Raw genomic sequence first — 18,956 nt, forward strand, 5'->3', positions numbered from 1 at the left:
AGTACATCCGTTTAGCACTACATGCATAACCTCGTAGCATTTGACCGAGATTATCAGTGAAAAAAATGATGATGTCACGACATTCCATCTTGCACTGTCCGTCTGTGTTTTTCTACTCGAAAAGTCATTTCAACCGTAGATAACCGATGATCTCTTGCAACTCACTCCGAATCCCCCTATACGGTAGCATCAGTAGTAGTATTGATCTGCCGAGGTCGATGTTCAAATATATCTAGCGAAGAGAAATCAACTTTACTGGACGATAGTGACGGCTGAATTCTAAAGAGACCAGAAGAGAAGAAAGCAAAATGACGGTATGTCGAAGTGACAAAGATATCCAACTTGGACAAGGAATGGAATGTGGCTGATGTGACTATGTAGTCGAAAACCAAAGCGACCCCTTTGACCATAGTCATCAAACTTGGTGAGTCGTCTACTCCACAACCCCTGACCTCGTCTTGCTTCGAACCCTAGGGTAGTCAACCAGTCAAGCGGTATCTGACACCTATCCGTTGTTCATGTCATTAGGTACCTCTTCCATCGTCTCTCCCGAATACCCATTCTTGCCCCACCTTCAACTACTTTCATCTATCGTCGAGACGGTCGTGAGTCTCAGAGCACAGGGTCATAGAGTCGTATTGGTCAGTTCGGGTGCTATAGGAGTGGGATTGAGGAGGATGGATCTGAGAGGTAGAGGGAAAGGATTGAGTCAGAAACAGGTAAGTACATCTATGTTACAGTCAACATCAATCCCAACTACAGTACCAGTACCTTCTTCAGCTGGTTGACTGTGATGTGCCATGGGATACATTGATGGCCACAAGAATCCGAAACTGTTCTGATATACTCCATTATATAGGCACTGGCAGCAATTGGTCAAGGTCGACTGATAGCATTATGGGATAACTTGTTCTCGCAATTGGATCAACCTATAGCTCAGATATTATTAACTAGAATGGATATATCTGATGTAAGTCAACTAATCCAATGGGAATTTACTGGTCCCAGCTTCTCGACTGTTAACCAGTTCATCGTGAAGCTGATGAAACTACCATTGTTTGCAGAGAACAAGATACCTCAATGCTCAAAATACATTCTCGGAACTACTTCAGATGGGTGTGGTACCAATTGTTAATGAAAATGATACTGTATCTGTTACTGTGAGTTCAAACGAATCTGTTTTCCACAATACCAAATTGAGTATCCTAATTCAGTGAAGGTCATGTAGGAAATCAAATTCGGTGACAATGATACGTTATCTGCTATTTCATCTGCAATCGTTCATGCGGATTATCTTTTCTTATTGACAGATGTGGAGTGCTTGTGAGTCAGCTGACAGGGACACGATTTTGCGATATGAGGAGCGGTGAGCTGAAAGAGTTTTGATGTGGTTCTAGGTATACGGATAATCCAAGGAATAATCCGGATGCTAAGCCTGTGAGGGTAGTGAGGGATATTGAGAAGGTCAAACAGCAAGGTATGTGACAGACAATCGCCTAATAGATGATATCAGTAGACCTTCGTAAGTTGAAACGATGCTGATCATCAGAATCATTGTAGTCTCCACAGCAACACTTGGAACGTCACTCGGTACGGGAGGGATGTCAACGAAACTTATAGCTGCTGAACTGGCGACTGCTGCTGGGACGACTACCGTGATCATGCATTCGGGTAATGTTAAGGATATATTCCACGTGATTGAGCGTGGAGCAGGACCAAGTAGGGATATATCTGAGACACCTGCTTTGGAGGAGGGTCCGTTATGTACGAGATTCCTGAGGAGAGACAGAGCTCTGAAAGAGTCAGTCGTTCCATGCAATTGGCTGAGAATGCTCCATGCTGACATACTCGCTTTAGTCGAAAATGGTGGATAGCCCATGGATTACATTCAGCAGGTACGATAACCATCGACGAAGGTGCCTATAGGGCTATACAGAGGAAAGAGTCGGGAGGTCGTCTTTTACCAGCAGGAGTCATCAAGGTTGAAGGTCCCTTTGCATCTCATCAAGCAGTTAGATTAGTCGTCAGACGTAAGAAGAGAGATCCTTCTTCTTCTTCGAAAGGTAAAACTGGAGATCCCAGCACCATCATCACCAATCCTGTATCTAGGAATTCGATCGATGAAAGTACGAATTCGAGTCCTACACCTGCAAACACATCCAAAATCCCTAATGACAACTCCTCGTATCCTGTGACATTGGCTTCACCTGCATTGAAACATCTTACGAATGCTCAACCTGATACACCCCTTATACAACCCATCTTATCGCTTTCTTCGTCCGTAGCTTCTTTAGATCCATTATCGAAATCTGGTCCTTCGTCTCCTTCGCCTTCATCTGCGATTAATGCTATCGCTGAAAAGCTGAATAACGTCACTTTGACGCAAATGCAATCGCAGAACAGGGATACGATAGCAGAAGAAGAAGAAGAAGGATGGGAAGAGGTTGAGATTGGAAAAGGATTGGCGCAGTATAACAGTGTTGAGATTGACAGAATCAAAGGTATTAAAAGGTGAGTCTGCATCTTAGGGATATTGACAATGCTGATGGTTGTATATCAGCGCACATATAGAGAATGTTTTGGGTTATAGTGAATCTGAACATGTAGTTGATTCGATAACGTTTTTGTGATGATGTGGTAGCATGGTATGGGATATGAAATGATGTATGCCATGTTGAAGAAGGGATTGAAGACATGTACATGGAGATGGTCTTAGTATGACCATGACTTGTGAGATATATATGCATCGACTTGTATAAACATATAAAACCCTCTTCTGATCGGGGCTGCCTGATCTTTGATTTTTGACAACCGGTAAATTACTGAAATAGGCAATTATAAGGTGTAACGCGACATGACAAAACCAGGATAACTTGAGTAAACAAACATATATATCATCACTCGACACTGAGCACTGCTCTCATAGCATCATCACATCCTTCGTCCATCTTGATCTACCTTGTATCCAATCACATCAAGAATAGCAGTACAGTACGAGCGCAAATAGTGCTGCTGCTCCCTGCATATTCCACCCAGTCTACTATAGTGGTACAGGCGACTTGACTTGCCGACCGGCCAACTTCATCCAACCCCAACTTAAATCTCAACCTCTTACTCGACATAACTTATAGGGAATCAACATCTCACAGACACATATCCATCAATCTTAGAAACCGAGTTGAGATCTGACCGATATGTCACTGCGCACGCCGGGAAGAGCGAGGAGGGGGGAAGAAGCGCATTTGGCTTATAATGCTGATCCCAAAACTGTCGGAACGTGAGTCTTGTCCCAACAGTGCCGTAGCATTTGCTATGTCTCATCGTATCTTGATTTACAAGATGTCATCTTATTTGACCGCTGACATTGATATCATCCTATCTTGTCTTTCACTCATTTGATCCATGTTCAAACTCACTCCCGGATCATGACGACCCTCTCTCGATACCTATCTTATGATTCTGTTCGCACCGCACTGCACTACACTACCCACAGTCGAACCAACGCCCCTATGCCAACTGGAGTAGCAAGATTATCAGATGGCTTTGAAGATCCCGCAGCGTTCTTCTCATCTCCTACTAATACAGAGTACGCTTCCGGTTCAGGTTCTCGATCGATCGCCTCTGTTTTCAGTAAGGGTATAGGTACACCCAAAACACCAGCTGGCAGAAGCGATTATACTGCCCATACTCCCATGACTGGTGATACATCTTTCGGAACGTTGAGGAGGACTAGATCGAGGATGAGCGATATCGATCCAGAGGAAAGAGATAAAGAGGATGAGGAGATGTTGGAAGATGATTTGTTGAATGATGAAGATGATTTACGTGAGTTAAGCGATTGATCAATGATTCTCGATGTCTGTCTTGTTTCACTCGAGCAAATCAAGGTTGACATGGTGGACAATGTCTTGATTCTTGCTCGACGATGGTATCATTGCTAACGAGATTAAAATTGTCTATATAGAAGCGGCTACTCCGAAATACTTTGCAACTGAAAGTAGTGAGTATTCTTATCCTCCAAGTATTTCATAGGACATCGGCCAAGATTGCTGATCATTGAATCGACTCTACTTAGACCCACCGTCTATCGCTTTACCTTCACGATCGAGATTACCAGTCTCCTCACCAGCTGTTGACCGAACGTTCGACGCAATACCTTCCCCCAGAGCACGTTCTTCACTACGAAAGTCCAACCTATCTGCGCATTCTGGACTTAGGAACGGAGGTAGAGTAAGCGATATGACTGGAGAATCACCCGACAGAAGTGGAATTACAAATCAAGATGAGGATGAAGATGAAGAATCTCCAAGAAGAGGTACACGCAAGTCAACTAGATTGTCTATATCGCCTACAGTGGATAAGAAGAACAAGAGACAGAGTAGTAGAGTACCTGATTCTCAACCCGATGAACTTAGCTATACGAGTCATAGTGGTAGCAGTAGAAGAAAATCGACGAAAAGTAATGGTCACATAGATAGGGAGGCTAGTATAAGTGATAACGATGGGGATATGGATATTGGAGGACCTTCATTCGATGATGATATCGGTGGTGGGAGTGGAGGAGGAGATGATACCATGCAAGATTTAGGAAATGACGATAATAACGATTTCGATCATGACAATGACATTGGTAATGGTGGTGATATTGGTGATGATATTGGTGGGAATTTACCTGAATCTGATGGAGAAGAGGATGATATAGGGTTAGAACAAGATGCAATCGATCAAGAGAATGAACCTGAAGGAGATGATGATGATGATGAACAACAATCGACACCACGAGTTGATAAGGAACGCAAGAAGAAATCAGTCGTTAAGAAGAGGACTGCTCAGAAGAAAAGTAGAACAGATGAGAATGCTCCTCCTGCTAGAACGAGGATGAGACAAGGTAGTGTGGCTCCTAAACCTAAGAGAACGAGGATATCTCAAATCGGAGTTAGTGGTAAGTTCCATTCCATCCCCTTTCTGTCACATCAAGAGGTGAAATATCGTACGATGTAAGATGTGTTAACGTCCGAACTATGTGGTAGGTGACGCATCAGACGAGGATCGAGAAGATGGATATCACGGGAATTTCCAGTGTCGACGATCGAGCCGAACTCATTTCAAACCTTTGGATTGGTGGAGAGGTGAAAAATTCGAATACAGACGTGGACCTGGATTACCGGTCATAGCTGAAGTGATCACCATACCTGAAGAGACCCCCCAACCTCTTTCTGCGAGGCACAAGAAGACTACTAAGAGGGCTAATTCGACAACTCCGAGCACGAAGAAAAGGTCGAGATCCAGACAGGATAGTAGTTCTGAGCACGAAGTTGAAGAAGAAGCTGGATGGGATGACGAAACTGAACCGACGGGATTGGTCAAGACTTTCCCGGAGGGTATGGAATCACATAGGAGTGAGTGAACCAAATTCTCAAATTGAGAAACGAGTGATAGCTGATGGTTGTTTTGACACTCCCGCAGAGATCGCATGTCCTAAAGCTTTACTTAATCCTGAATCTAAAGCGAATCAGAATTTCTCATACCAGAAGGTATTTGGTGAAGGCGATTTCATGGCCGCCGGAGTGGTCATGATACCTGTAGGAAAGAGTAAAACTACTAAACCAAGTAAAGATAATGCCTATGTGAGTGTTTGATCTAATTCACTTCACTCCCGACGACCATTCTTCACCACAGCACTTGTTATTAGTATGCTGGACATGAAAAGCTGAATTTCGTGTTTTTAGGTATTTTACGTTATACAAGGGGCTGTTCAAGTACAAATATACAGAACAAGTTTCATCATGGCTCCAGGTGGACAATTCATAGTACCTCGAGGTGAGTGTAGAGTACGAAAGCGCATCAAACAGCTAGCAAAGGAATGAAAGATTGATCTCTTTTTGCTTTTCATAGGTAATGAATATTCGATTGAAAATATCTCAAATAAAGAGGTGCAATTATTCTTTGCTCAAGCACGTAAAGTTAAAGCGACCGAACAGGAATTGGAAGCTGCTGGAGCTTCTACGCCTAGAGCTAGTTCAGTAGGAGTACCGAATGGGAAAGCTAAGAAGCAGAAGGTGGTAAAGCAGACTAGACCTGGAAGTGAAGATGAGGAAGAGGATGATTATTGATCGATTCCAATGTTAGTGAAAGAGGTAAAAAGGTCGAATCATTGGCAGATGGTCTAGTGGAGATGACTAACATGGCATTTTAGGTGTTTTTTTTTATTTTTGTACTGTACATTTGTTTTGTTTAATAGTATAGGTATATTCTTTTGACACAAGTTATCCTTGAATGCTTTCCGATCCCTTACCAGTGGATTTTCTCACGAATTTATACGACTATACCATGACTTTTTCTTCTTGGGTAGTAGTGCCGTACTTCTATGATAGTTGAATATCTCACCGTATGATATATATGATAATCTCATCTGAGAATGATGAATGAACGAAATGAATTCGCAGTACACCAACCATCGTTACTCGCTACTCGTATCCAAGCACTCTTAAGATATAAATAGTGTTGATGGATGATGATACGTCATACGATCATGCGACGTTTACTCCGTCTGCCTCCGTTGGTTTGTGCGGCTCGGATACCTACCACGTGTCCACCCTCGAAAGTGGCACCTGAGCAAGTTGCTTTAAGCGGGGTTGTATGTCTTTGTGTGGGTGCTAGTGTATGATTGATAAGACTCTGAGACTAGTCTGCGTATACAATTCATCCTACTCAACTTTTGTCATCTTACACATCCATTTGACATCATATCATTCATATATATCACTTTCACAAGTATCTTACATCTCATCGACCATCAATCATCGGCAGACATAGACATACATAGCAGGAGAGATAGAGAGCTATCACCATAAGCATAAGCAATAGCATAAAGCAAGATGGTAGCTAATTCGGCTAGTGGGAATAGGAACCTGTAAGTCTGGTTGTCACAGCATCGCCCCCCTTGTCCTTGTTCGTACCATACTCGCTATACCAAGAGAATGACAAGACACATCATCGTATCAACATGACAAGGATCAGCGCTGACTCAGATTCATATTTGCTTCCCATGCCTATCAACATCATCGCACCTCACAATGCATACATCATATCGACATCTCACCATCAACTTTCCTGCACTGCTCCACCACATCTCACGCATTCCTGTTGTATCTCATAATATAGATCAAGGTCTATTCGAGTCACTAGTAAGTTCATCATCACTTCTTCGCTTAACCTATGAGTGTGGATGTGGGTGAATAGGTACTGATGTATGGTATGCTATGGTCATCCGGTCTATCTATCCTTTATCCTCGTGTCAATCAATCCACTGTCAATACGTCAACTCCACACATCACATCAAATCAACGCACTTATCTCAACCACATGTAGTCGTCGCCGCCGACTCTTTGATCAAGAGGGATATCCTACGATTACCAGATCCATTTGCGATCGTTTCGGTAGACTCGGAACAGATTCATACTACTTCTGTGATCAAGAGGACTTTAAACCCTTATTGGAATGAGTGAGTTGTCACCCTTACTTCCACACAAGGAACAGAAGCTGATGGTCTATCTGGTATTGTCGAAACAGAAACTTTGACATGTAAGTGTTTCTGATTCCGCAAAATTGTTAAAAGACGAGAGACGAAACAAGGGATGTTTCACCCTGTTTCACACAAGAGAGATAGTGCTTCTTCATGTACTGGGGAACCCGCTGACTGATACTTCATGTCATCCATAGTACCGTCAAAGACTCTTCAATTGTAGCGGTACAAATCTTTGATCAAAGAAAATTTAAGAGAAAGGTGAGTCATATTCAACCCTATCAACCCTTTCACGGCCTTGCGCTTAACTTATCATTGTTTCCTCGCATAGGACCAGGGCTTCTTAGGTGTCATCAACATCAAGGTATCCGATGTCATCGATCTTGAACTTGGTGGGCAAGGTAAGCTACGCTTCTTCTGTAAACTGCGAGAAAACCTAGCTGACAGATCATACTCAGAAATGCTCACAAAGGAGTTGAAGAAAGGCAGCGACGGTCAAGCAGTACAAGGAAAACTTATTGTATACCTATCCACTCAAACAGGTGGACCCGCCAACGCAGCACCCGCTGCCTCTACTTCCAACACCATGCTCAACGCTCCTGCCAATGGATCGGCCCTTTCTCTCAACACCGCTGCTGCTGTCAACACCGCAGGCTCTCGACCTGGCTCAACCCTTCGAGCCGCTAATGCTACCCCTGAACCGGAAAGTCCAAGCCCAGCTGCCGCTGCCGATAGTCCCAACGTTGCTCAACCTTCAGCTGCCGTGCCCCAGCCCATCAGCACCAACGCCACTGCAGCTGCTGCCTCTGGCGCCCCTACGGTCAACCCCACTGCGCAAGCTGCTTCCACCGGTCAAACAGGTACTAGCACTGGACCTGGCAACGAATTCGACTCGCACTCTGATCAATATGGTGCTCTTCCTGCTGGTTGGGAAAGACGTATCGATCATCTCGGTCGTCAATATTACGTAGATCACAACACTAGAACGACCACCTGGAACAGACCAAGTGACAACCAATTATCCAACAATGCTTCTCAAGCTACATCCACCGGTGAAGCAAGAGCAAGACACAATCAACGAAACTTGGCGGATGATATGCTCGATGTTCAACAGTCCAACACTGGTGGTGCATCTACCCCTACCAACGGTGGTACTGGTGTTGCTGGCGCAGTCGCTTCCAACAACGTTACGACTGCTGGACAAGGACCATTGCCCGCCGGATGGGAACAGAGATTCACCCCTGAAGGACGACCATATTTCGTTGATCACAACACTCGAACTACCACCTGGGTTGATCCTCGACGACAACAGTTATTGAGAGTCATCGCTCCAGGACAAGGTAATTTGACTGTTCAACCTCAAACGGTCAGTCAACTGGGACCACTACCCAGTGGATGGGAGATGAGGTTGACTTCAACGGCAAGAGTGTACTTTGTTGATCACAATACAAAGACTACCACATGGGATGATCCAAGATTACCTTCATCATTGGATCAGAACGTACCACAGTACAAGAGAGATTTCCGAAGGAAATTGATCTACTTCAGATCACAACCTGCTCTCAGATCCAATACCGGTCAATGTCATATCAAAGTCTCTAGAGATAACATCTTTGAAGGATCATACACTGAGATCATGAGGCAGACTCCAAATGATTTGAAGAAGAGATTGATGATCAAGTTTGAAGGTGAAGATGGTTTGGATTATGGAGGTTTGTCGAGGTGAGTGAAGCATGCATAGCAGAAACTAGGGATATAGGTTGACCAAATTGCCGATGTGTCATTACAGAGAATTCTTCTTCTTACTATCACACGAGATGTTCAACCCCTTCTACTGTTTATTCGAATATTCCGCACATGACAACTATACCTTACAAATCAACCCCAACTCCGGTGTTAATCCAGAACATCTAAATTACTTCAAATTCATCGGTAGGGTAGTAGGATTAGGTATCTTCCACCGAAGATTCCTCGACGCCTATTTCATCGTATCGTTCTACAAGATGATCCTGAAGAAGAAGATCACACTGCAAGATCTCGAATCTGTCGATTCGGGATTGCATAGGGGTTTGACTTGGATGCTTGAGAATGATATCACAGATGTCATCGAGGATACGTTCAGTATAACCGAGGAGCATTTCGGTGAGGTAGTGACGGTTGATTTGAAACAGGATGGAAGGAATATCGAGGTTACGGAGGAGAATAAGAAAGATTATGTTGAGTGAGTTGAGCGTTCCGTTATAACCTATCAAACTTCATCGGTGGAACGTATCTATGCCGGATCATCTTCGCCAAAGCAGAATAGCATACTGATGAGTATATTTCTTCTTCTATCTGCACAGCCTCGTCACCGAGTACCGAATTTCCCGACGAGTCAGCGAACAGTTCGATGCGTTCATGTCAGGTTTCAACGAATTGATTCCCCAAGAACTCATTAACGTGTTCGATGAGAGAGAATTGGAATTGCTCATTGGTGGTATGTCAGAAATTGATGTGGATGATTGGATGAAACATACCGATTACCGAGGATAGTGAGTCTACCTAGCACAATGAGTATATCCATTAGAGAATTAACACTGATTGTCCTGCGTTTTAGCAACCCATCTGACGAGGTCGTGGAATGGTTCTGGAAGATTGTCAGAGGATGGCCTGCCGAGAGAAAGTCCCGTCTATTACAGTGAGTGATAGAGTCACATCCCGTCTCTTGCCATGACGAATGTCATTGACCCGAATTGCAATATAGGTTCACAACCGGTACCTCGAGAATCCCAGTGAATGGTTTCAAAGATTTGCAAGGATCTGACGGACCACGTCGATTTACCATTGAGAAAGCGGGCGAACCAACCCAATTACCGAAATCACATACTTGTTTCAACAGGATTGACTTGCCGGCCTACAAGACTTATGAGGCTTTGGAACAGAAATTGACCATTGCGTGAGTGAACCAATTAATTGATTACTCAATCAAAATGCTTTTATTGTCTTGAATGTCAGTCATAGTTACTGACTGTTGGCTATACATTTTAGTGTCGAGGAAACTCTTGGTTTCGGTCAAGAATAAACTTATGACCCACTCAACGGATTTTCCCTTTTTCTCTCTTTTTCCAATTATCCTATAGACTATCTCTCATCCATGTACAACATCTTTGAGATCATTTCCTATCCTCATCCTCATCCTCTTCCGGTCAGGTATGATTTATGTAATCCCGTCGTCTGTGTTTTGTGTTTTTGGTCTCGTTTTCCCTTTTCTGATTTCGTTTCTCTCTTTCTCCTTCTCCTTCTTGATACATATACATATACGATGTCCTAATTCGCCTCAAGAGGTTTCCAGGTTATGAGTATGCATGAATACCGTATGTCATGCTGTGATGTGAAGTGACGATATACATTCCATAATACATAAAATCATTGAGCACTTCTGGTCCCCCGTACAAACTGTTCTTTCTCTAATTCTTTCTGTAATCCCTTATCCAGATCCTATTCGATCTCCAATCCGGATTATCACTCGGTCCAGCCTTGTTCTGGTTCTTGCTTGCGCTTCCGTTCGGAAATTGATCTTGGTCGATGTAAACCTCGAACGAATATCCATGAGGATCATCTTTTGTCCACGTTTGACATTTCAATTCGAACTGGGATAAGAACATCGCTCGATTGTCTTCATCTTCATCTTCTTCGCAGCTCTTGCGAAATGGTAGGGAATTGATCAATCGATTGGACCAAAAGAGGACTTTAGTCAATTCTTCATCTTCTGTCTTATTATCAATACCAATCAATTGGTTATTTGTTAAATCGGATCTGTTCATACTGTTATATCCTATAGGAATTTCCATCGTATCACCAAAAGTCTGGATAGTATCAATTGACATCTCACTCGGTCTGTTTGTACGCCAATTCACTTCTTTGATCTTGGTCGAATCCAATGTTTTTTGTTTATTCATCTTTTCACCTACCACCTCACTAGTCCCAGTGGTCCCAGTGGTAGAAGGGTTCTCGAACAATCTGGATAATTCTTCATTTATCTGTCTTTGATTTCGTAGAGCAGAGAATCTGACAATTTCATCAGGATCATCATAATTCCAATTACCAGGATCATAAGGAATCACCATCCACTCTCTTCTCTCTTTATTAATCAATTCTTGATCATGTTTTGTCCATCTGCAATCAATTAGCGTACCTGGTGTACAATCAACTTGAATGACTCCCTTCCAACTCTTACCGTCTCCACCTTCATCGAGAGGTCGCCATGTAAGTTTGGCCTTACATTTGGATATATGATCGTAGCAACTTAGATTGGCTACTCTCATTTGGAGTGTTGGTACATTCTGTAATAAGCTTGTTAGGTAGGGTGCGAATGTGGTAAGAGGTTTGTGGTGGTTCAGTGTGAGACTGCTCGGATCTGGTCGTGGCATTGCTCTGATTAAGTCGGTGTTGGTTGCTTCATAAGCGTAAGGGTATATTTGTATTTTGTATGTGCCTTCAGTAATATTGCTATCAGACTTGGCTTGACATTTGACTGTGTCTTCATCGTTTGGATATATGCGAACATCCATTTTCATCCTTGAGCTATCCAGACGGTTGTCTGTTGAGGAAGGATACTCGAATATGTCAAATAGCGTGGGGGATGGTGATTTACTAGGATCATGGCTGGTTGTACTCGAGTTCATCGTCGCAAGAGTAGGGGTCAATGGACGAAAGAGCAAGCGGAATATTTTTGAGATACCGTATATTGTATATGGGTATTATCGTATGTTGTGGGTTTCGTATAACTATGATATACTATTCGCAAAACATGGCAGTCGGGGATACACAGTGTGTTTCCTGCCTCCTTTCAGATGCCACCGTTTGTTGACCATGCAACACTGCCAACAAACATGTTTCACCTGACGAAGTCCGGACATAGAGGTCTTGAATCTCCATAGCAAGCATTCCTGTAATCCTACTATGGGTATATACAGTACACTGGATGAGTAGAGTCCTCGATTCATATCACTAACGAGTCAATCAAGGAGGTGCTGTATTGATCGTTGTGTATTACTGTACGATTCCTATTTACCCCATATCCATTTCACCTCAATCTATTATCATTTATGTATATCTTGTTAGACCTCCAATACCCGAATCATCGTTCTTGTTACTCGCCGACTGATCCTGGTTGATCCGAACCTCGAATGAATAGTAGCCGTTTTCATAACTACGATTTCCCGGCGTTGGCCTAGTCTTACACATCAGTTCGAACTCGGATAAGCGATGCACACGCTCATATTTCTCTTCTCCTTCTTTTTCATCATGTTGACGAAAAGGTAATGAGTTGATCAGCCTATTAGACCATTGAAGTACTTCCGTCAACTCTTCATCACCTTTGTTCACATTAGCAATAAACTGTCGATTCGTCAGGTTTTCTACGTATCTATCGATATCATCATCGTCCATCGAACATTCCTTGATGGTTTTGATCCATCGAGGTACATTCATTTCTGATCCTGAGAAAGTCTGTACAGTCTTGATAGTCATTTCTCTTGGTTTTTTCCTATCCCAATCTATTCCTTCGAATTTCGGCAAATCCATTACCTCCTGTTTACAGCATATGTTACCGGTGCCACCACCACTTACATGAGAAATAGGAATACTCGTGAAAGATTTGGATAATTCCGATTGGACCTTTTGACGTTGTAGGAGATTTGAGATCCTAATTATATCTTGTGGATCATCATAATTCCATAAATTACCTGAATCATATGGTAGGTCCCCATCCCCATCCCCATCCGCTTCATTGTCTTTTGACCATCTACAATCAAAGTGTGTTATAGCTTTGCAATCATCTTTGATCATACCTTTCCAACACCCACTGTCGTTTCTTGAGTCAGGAAGATACCATCGTAATTCTGCTTTACACCTGGTTACGTGATCGAAACAACTTAGACTGCCACAATGGATTCGTTCGGATGGAATGAGTCGTAACGACTTAGATAGATAGGGAGCGAAAGCGGTTAGAGATTTGTGTCTCTTCATGATTAGATCCGATTCATCCGTTGTGGAAATCGAAGCTGGATCGGAATATGGTAGGGTAGGGGCAGGATCCTGGTGGGAGATGGAAGGGTAAATTTGAACTCTGTAAGTATCACAATTTTCATCGCTTTCAGGAATTATGTGAACATCCAATTTCGCTTTCTGATGATTTTGGTTTCCTCTTTCAAGGGAGCTTATCTGATCATGGTCTGTAGGACAAGATTGTTCGAACATGTCAAAGAGAGATAAATATTCACGGGGACTGTCACGGTCCCCGGATCGGCTTGACTCCATGTCTTGAACTAGGAATTATACAGTACCTCGACGATTGGATTGGGATCTGATGTCTTGCGGAGGACAAAATTGAGGAGACTATTGGTTTTGAAAACACAAGATGAGAATATAGTATGTGCAGTGTCGTTTGCCCTCTATATCGTATGATGAGGACATGGAATATATCATTGCACGAGGAATTCTCAACATGTTCTTCCATTCCTCCTTTATGCGTCTGAATCTGGGGACCATACAGCTTGCTCAAAATACGTATCACATTTTTTGATCCTTTCATTCCAAACCTCTTGCTCTGTCCGTTTCGGTGCCCCATCACGTTCAGGATCTAGCTACCACTCACTTCTTCCCTGGGGACTTCCAGAAGAGATTCTGTGTATAACATTGAGCTACCTTTTCACCGTGATCTTATCATCATTCAGCCTTCTCCAAGATTCAGTGCCACTCATCAAGGTGATCCCACCTCACATCACAAGAAATGAACTATCTCCGAACTGTCGCTGAATCTATTGTACCTTACAAGTTATGGATGGCGGAGTGATCACACACAGCTGATGACTTGCAACTTGCATGAACATCCACACATCCACACACAAATACACACGTACACAGACACAGATCGGTGATTCAGGCACATATATCGAGTACGCTAACAGTTATTGATCCCATTGGCACTGTCATCTTTGATGGTAGCTACGCACAAGCACGAGATGGATATTTAGATCAAAGGATATACACAAAGAAGAACAGTCAGAATCGGGTAACATCGATCGGGGAAGGGAATGCTGGATATGATATCGCTCATCATGGAGGGCCGATGAATCTGAGCACTTCAATATAGATTATCGGTCTCTCGGCGATGATTCCTGAGTGATCAGCAGATATGTATTGGAGTACTCAAGTCTGTTTACCAGATTTAAAGGTGGTTTGGCATCATGCTTTCTGACCAGATGAGACAATGTGAAACCTTTCCTCTCTTTGAGTTACCACGTCAGCTTTCCTAGCAGTATCGGTCTCGCTGGAGGCAGATCCAGATCTTTCTTACTCTTAGAATGGTATTCTTAAGGTTATTTGCTGACTGACACATGCTTGATGAGAGCAAACGTATCTACACAGTAGCATGAGGGAAAAAAAGGTAAAATCGGATTATCCTGAAGAGATATTTCGTATATGTAAAACAGGGAGTATTTCACTGTCATCCTCTTGGTTCTTCTGCGTTTCCAAAGGTCCTTTGGATCTATCACTTGTAAATTCAGGCCACCATCAAAAGTTCACATCAAGAAAAAACATGGTTTAGCGCAAACGAAAAGAAAAACGAAGACATACCTACCTGACTCCATATTGTTCAATTTTGCATACACATACCTAACCCAAAAACGATTCATCGACGATATATATATGGTGATCCATCAATCAACGATGTCAACCTTCTCTCTCTTTTCCAACCCTTTTCATCTGTCGTCGAACTCATGAGTCAGTTGGACGTGATCATCTATTGGTGCTAGCTACACACTCGGATTCCGGAATGGAATTTCTCTGATTTGGATACGACTACGATATCGGAAATAAGGTTGGTCGGACCAAGGAAAAAAGAAAGAAAGAAAAGAAAACACCATACATTATCAAAGGAAGGGTACCGTCAAAAGGAATATACACATAACATAATATCAGCAGCAACCTATTCTGGTTCCCATCCTCATCTCCATCATCATTGTGTACTCTGAATTGACGGTACTGTATGTTGATAATTACTATTACGACATAATATATCTCCTATCTTTTAGGGTAACAACTAGGTAACAGGGAATAAGGAATTGGTAATCTTTCATCATAGAGTATCGTCAGCTCGGGTTGACTAATCTCATGACATCAACCTAAAAAGAGAGAAACGCACGGACCAGATCACGGTCAACACACCATCAGATTTCAAACATCAAACGATTATCTCATCAATACTCCCATCCCGTCTTTCCTTCCTTCTTCATCTCCTCTCTATCAACCATTCAACATCCCTCCTGTCTTATATCACTTCCTCTGTACTATTCCCCTCATCCCATATACACCCAACATCTCGGCCAAATCATTCGGCTTAGGTGAAGGAAGACTGAGACCCTAATCTACAGCCCAAAGTAGATCGATAACAGCTCCGCTCACCAGATCCAGCCTGATCGGTAACACTCCTTCCTTCGACTTCAATCTTACCCTTCACTGCCAACAATTCGCCTCAGCGATGATGTCCGGTCAGAAGGAAGGTCCCAAAGACCCCAGCAAGGGTAAAAATAATGACAACAGTTCCCCAGCTCATCATCCTGAAAATCAAGGAATTGCAAGCAAGCCCAGAACGACTGAAGATGTAAGCTCGCTTCTTTTGCCACTCATACATCCGCAGCTGACATATCCCTGCGGATTTTTGAACGGCAGCTTCGAGCTTTGATTCAAAATCTCGACATTGGCCCAACCAGAGACGCCATCTCCATCAATACGAATCTTCCTCCGTTCACCCTTTCCACCACCACCAATGGTTCCCATGCGGCCAACAACGAAGGTTCGCCCAGTCCCAAGCGACCTCGTCCTTTTGGAACACCTTTCACCCCTCAAAAGCCTGCCAATAGCAAAGGTCAATCACAACTTCCTTCGCCCGATACCGCCATGAAGGAAAAAGCAAAAATGCCTCTCCCCATCGGTGCAGAGAAAAAGCTCGGTCTAATCGAAAGAACTCAACCTCAACCTCAATACGGATATCCAGCTACTCCGGGATCACCATCATCTATCTGGCCACAATATAATAGTGGCTGGGTTGAGACTCACAAAAGTGTCTCACCTATATCACCCAAGATGACAATGGACTACAGACCTGGTTATTCCTACTATGAACAGTACCAAGATGGAGTTCAAGTTCATGAAGAACAGTGGGATCGTTATCAGCCTCAACGGGACCGAAAGGAATGTCTCTACAACATTCACCATGGTCAATCCAATCCGGCCAGCAACCTCCCGAGAAGGACCATCACGTTCAATCCTTTCGCCGATGATACATATGCTACCACATCCATGGTAGGTATTCTACCTTGATTATATAATGCTGGTAACATGACTGATGGCTGTTTCGCATCCACAGAATATCAACTCCTCGTCGGCGAAGTCGGGGTCTAGTCAACCTCGAAACGGTCAGCCTATTTCCAGTGTCGAGGATTACAATTTCTCCGACCTCATCTCTACACCTGGCTTCGGTGGGTTTGGCGTCACCTTTGGCACGAGCTCTTATCTCCCTGCATATAACGGCAATCATCAACAATATCAAAATCCAGCCTCAACCGCATCTAACACAAGACCCAACGCGGCGCAATTGACCCAAGCACTCAGCAATGCCGGAAAGAGGTCAAGCGCATATGGCAACAAGTGGTATGCTCAGAACGATCAAGGACAAGCTCATCAAGCTGTCCATCGTCAACGAAGACCCAGCATGTCTCATCACACCCGTTATCCTTCTTTCGAAGGTGATCTGGTCCGAGCTAACACCGGTACATTAACACATACCGCACCAACTCATCAATTCACTACACCTGGCCCGGAAAGACGACCAAATGCAAACGATTCTGTGATGGTTCCACGAAAGATACCTTGGACTGTCACTCAATATACCAATACCGGAACACTTCCGCCAAATTGGGGTCCTGGTACTGGCTTGGACTCTGGTCCACCTCCCCCTACTCCATTTGCACCCGGAGATTGGCGTCAGTGTTTTCATTTTGATTTGACACCAGAAGGTTCGAGTTGTTAACCTATTTTTTTAGTGTGCGCACAGCCCTATTGTGGCTATCACAATTTCCAAAAGAACCCTGATTGTCGAGCGTAAGTCTCTTAATCAAGCGGAAACCTAAGAAATGAAGAGCTCACTTTGAATAACAGTTGTGGTCATCCTCGACCTTGGGAAATGATTGTGAGTGTCATTGCCTGAGAGCGGACAGCTAGCTGACTCTTGAACAGACTCATAATACCATCAACAGTCCTCCTCTCGGATCCGTTGGCGACTGGAGATGCGATTGCGGATACATCAGTGAGTTCCCTCTAGTCTGGTCTGCGATCGACATCATGCTCAAACCTCCCTTCCCGTCCAGATTGGCGAAGGCGAGCTCTTTGTAAAAGCTGCTACCCTGATCATCCCTCTAATCGAGGTAAGTCTCGTGTAGCATAACGGTACTGATAGCTCATCAATGTCATTCCAACTTGATTATCAGATCGATCCGCTGTCACTCTGTCTAATCACCCGGCCGGCGATCTCAACACATACCAATCGTCCGATAAATATTCGAGCCCAAGAACCCAGCATGATTTTAGTCCTTCTCACCACAGAAGCGCCAGTGGCACTCAAGGACATTCGGCATGGGAGGTCCTCGACTGGCCGCAACAACTCCAAGCCGTCTAGTAAGTGTTATTTAGGCATGTACAATAGGCCTAGGTGCTTTTCGAAGCTGATGATACCTTTACTCGCCAGATGAAATGAACAGATCTAACGATCAAGTCTTGACAATCTTCAGTAGTGAAGTATCTCTATCAGCGTTCTTGGGAAGTGCGAGACCTCAGCCCGAACACGTTCTCGAATGTCTTTGCTCGTTCTTGTTCGATCATCCTCATCACCCTAAAAACCTTCCGAACTTCCAATCGATCAACCACTCACTCTCGACGTCTGTGCGAAACTCCACTACTTACACATTCTCAACATTTTCATTTTCTTGCTTTGCTCGGTAACCTATCGCCTCTTCAGGGGTACTTCAATTTCCCTCTCCTATGATTTGTTCTCCGTTTATTCACACCTACATTATCAAACGACAGAAGAAGGAAGCTTCTGGAAGACAAGGACGTGGTAAATTCGCTCAAATGCAGGCATTCAACAAGCTCAATATATATTGCAGGAAGATAATTATCAAGGAGTGTAGTCTGGTACAGAATGGTACAAATTACGTATAAACGGGTATGGAAATATGGTATGTGACGTTTCAAGTCGGTTTTACGGGAGATGTATTCTGGAGTGAAGGAAGGTAATATGTGGAGTGAAAAGGGAAAATGGAAATCATCGAAAAAAAGGAATACACCAAAGATGTATAAGGAGGAAGGAGGTTGTACTTCGATTCTATTT

The 18,956-nt window shown here is 43.5% G+C and overlaps 6 protein-coding genes across 6 annotated transcripts; 4 read left to right on the forward strand and 2 right to left on the reverse strand.

Moving 5' to 3' along the window:
* Positions 1–308: 308 nt before the first annotated feature.
* L199_000583 (glutamate 5-kinase) lies at positions 309–2,630 on the forward strand (the record flags this gene model as incomplete). The annotated part of the gene is made up of 10 exons (XM_064886349.1): positions 309–314; positions 382–424; positions 529–719; positions 860–970; positions 1,065–1,160; positions 1,229–1,323; positions 1,398–1,477; positions 1,561–1,801; positions 1,858–2,511; positions 2,561–2,630. The coding sequence occupies 10 exons, from the start codon at positions 309–311 to the stop codon at positions 2,628–2,630; spliced, it is 1,587 nt and encodes a 528-aa protein (XP_064742421.1).
* A 564-nt stretch (positions 2,631–3,194) lies between these two features.
* Positions 3,195–6,113, forward strand: L199_000584 (uncharacterized protein; the record flags this gene model as incomplete). Its single annotated transcript, XM_064886350.1, has 8 exons — positions 3,195–3,277; positions 3,494–3,825; positions 3,965–4,000; positions 4,076–4,942; positions 5,031–5,399; positions 5,467–5,627; positions 5,730–5,820; positions 5,896–6,113. The coding sequence occupies 8 exons, from the start codon at positions 3,195–3,197 to the stop codon at positions 6,111–6,113; spliced, it is 2,157 nt and encodes a 718-aa protein (XP_064742422.1).
* Positions 6,114–6,878: 765 nt separating this feature from the next.
* On the forward strand, positions 6,879–10,586 carry L199_000585 (uncharacterized protein; the record flags this gene model as incomplete). Its single annotated transcript, XM_064886351.1, has 12 exons — positions 6,879–6,913; positions 7,165–7,187; positions 7,372–7,504; positions 7,573–7,584; positions 7,723–7,786; positions 7,857–7,926; positions 7,984–9,247; positions 9,315–9,746; positions 9,868–10,056; positions 10,122–10,202; positions 10,269–10,460; positions 10,553–10,586. The coding sequence occupies 12 exons, from the start codon at positions 6,879–6,881 to the stop codon at positions 10,584–10,586; spliced, it is 2,529 nt and encodes an 842-aa protein (XP_064742423.1).
* Positions 10,587–10,971: 385 nt separating this feature from the next.
* L199_000586 (uncharacterized protein) lies at positions 10,972–11,934 on the reverse strand (the record flags this gene model as incomplete). The annotated part of the gene is made up of 1 exon (XM_064886352.1): positions 10,972–11,934. The coding sequence occupies one exon, from the start codon at positions 11,932–11,934 to the stop codon at positions 10,972–10,974; it is 963 nt and encodes a 320-aa protein (XP_064742424.1).
* A 656-nt stretch (positions 11,935–12,590) lies between these two features.
* On the reverse strand, positions 12,591–13,825 carry L199_000587 (uncharacterized protein; the record flags this gene model as incomplete). Its single annotated transcript, XM_064886353.1, has 2 exons — positions 12,591–12,600; positions 12,669–13,825. 2 exons carry the CDS (start codon positions 13,823–13,825, stop codon positions 12,591–12,593), a joined length of 1,167 nt encoding a protein of 388 aa, XP_064742425.1.
* Positions 13,826–16,052: 2,227 nt separating this feature from the next.
* L199_000588 (uncharacterized protein) lies at positions 16,053–18,568 on the forward strand (the record flags this gene model as incomplete). The annotated part of the gene is made up of 10 exons (XM_064886354.1): positions 16,053–16,172; positions 16,241–16,873; positions 16,938–17,553; positions 17,614–17,671; positions 17,729–17,759; positions 17,807–17,876; positions 17,938–17,994; positions 18,058–18,115; positions 18,210–18,244; positions 18,315–18,568. The coding sequence occupies 10 exons, from the start codon at positions 16,053–16,055 to the stop codon at positions 18,566–18,568; spliced, it is 1,932 nt and encodes a 643-aa protein (XP_064742426.1).
* Positions 18,569–18,956: the final 388 nt, after the last annotated feature.

The sequence above is a fragment of the Kwoniella botswanensis genome, chromosome 1 (genome assembly GCF_036426115.1).
Source record: "Kwoniella botswanensis chromosome 1, complete sequence".
Taxonomy (NCBI): domain Eukaryota; kingdom Fungi; phylum Basidiomycota; class Tremellomycetes; order Tremellales; family Cryptococcaceae; genus Kwoniella; species Kwoniella botswanensis.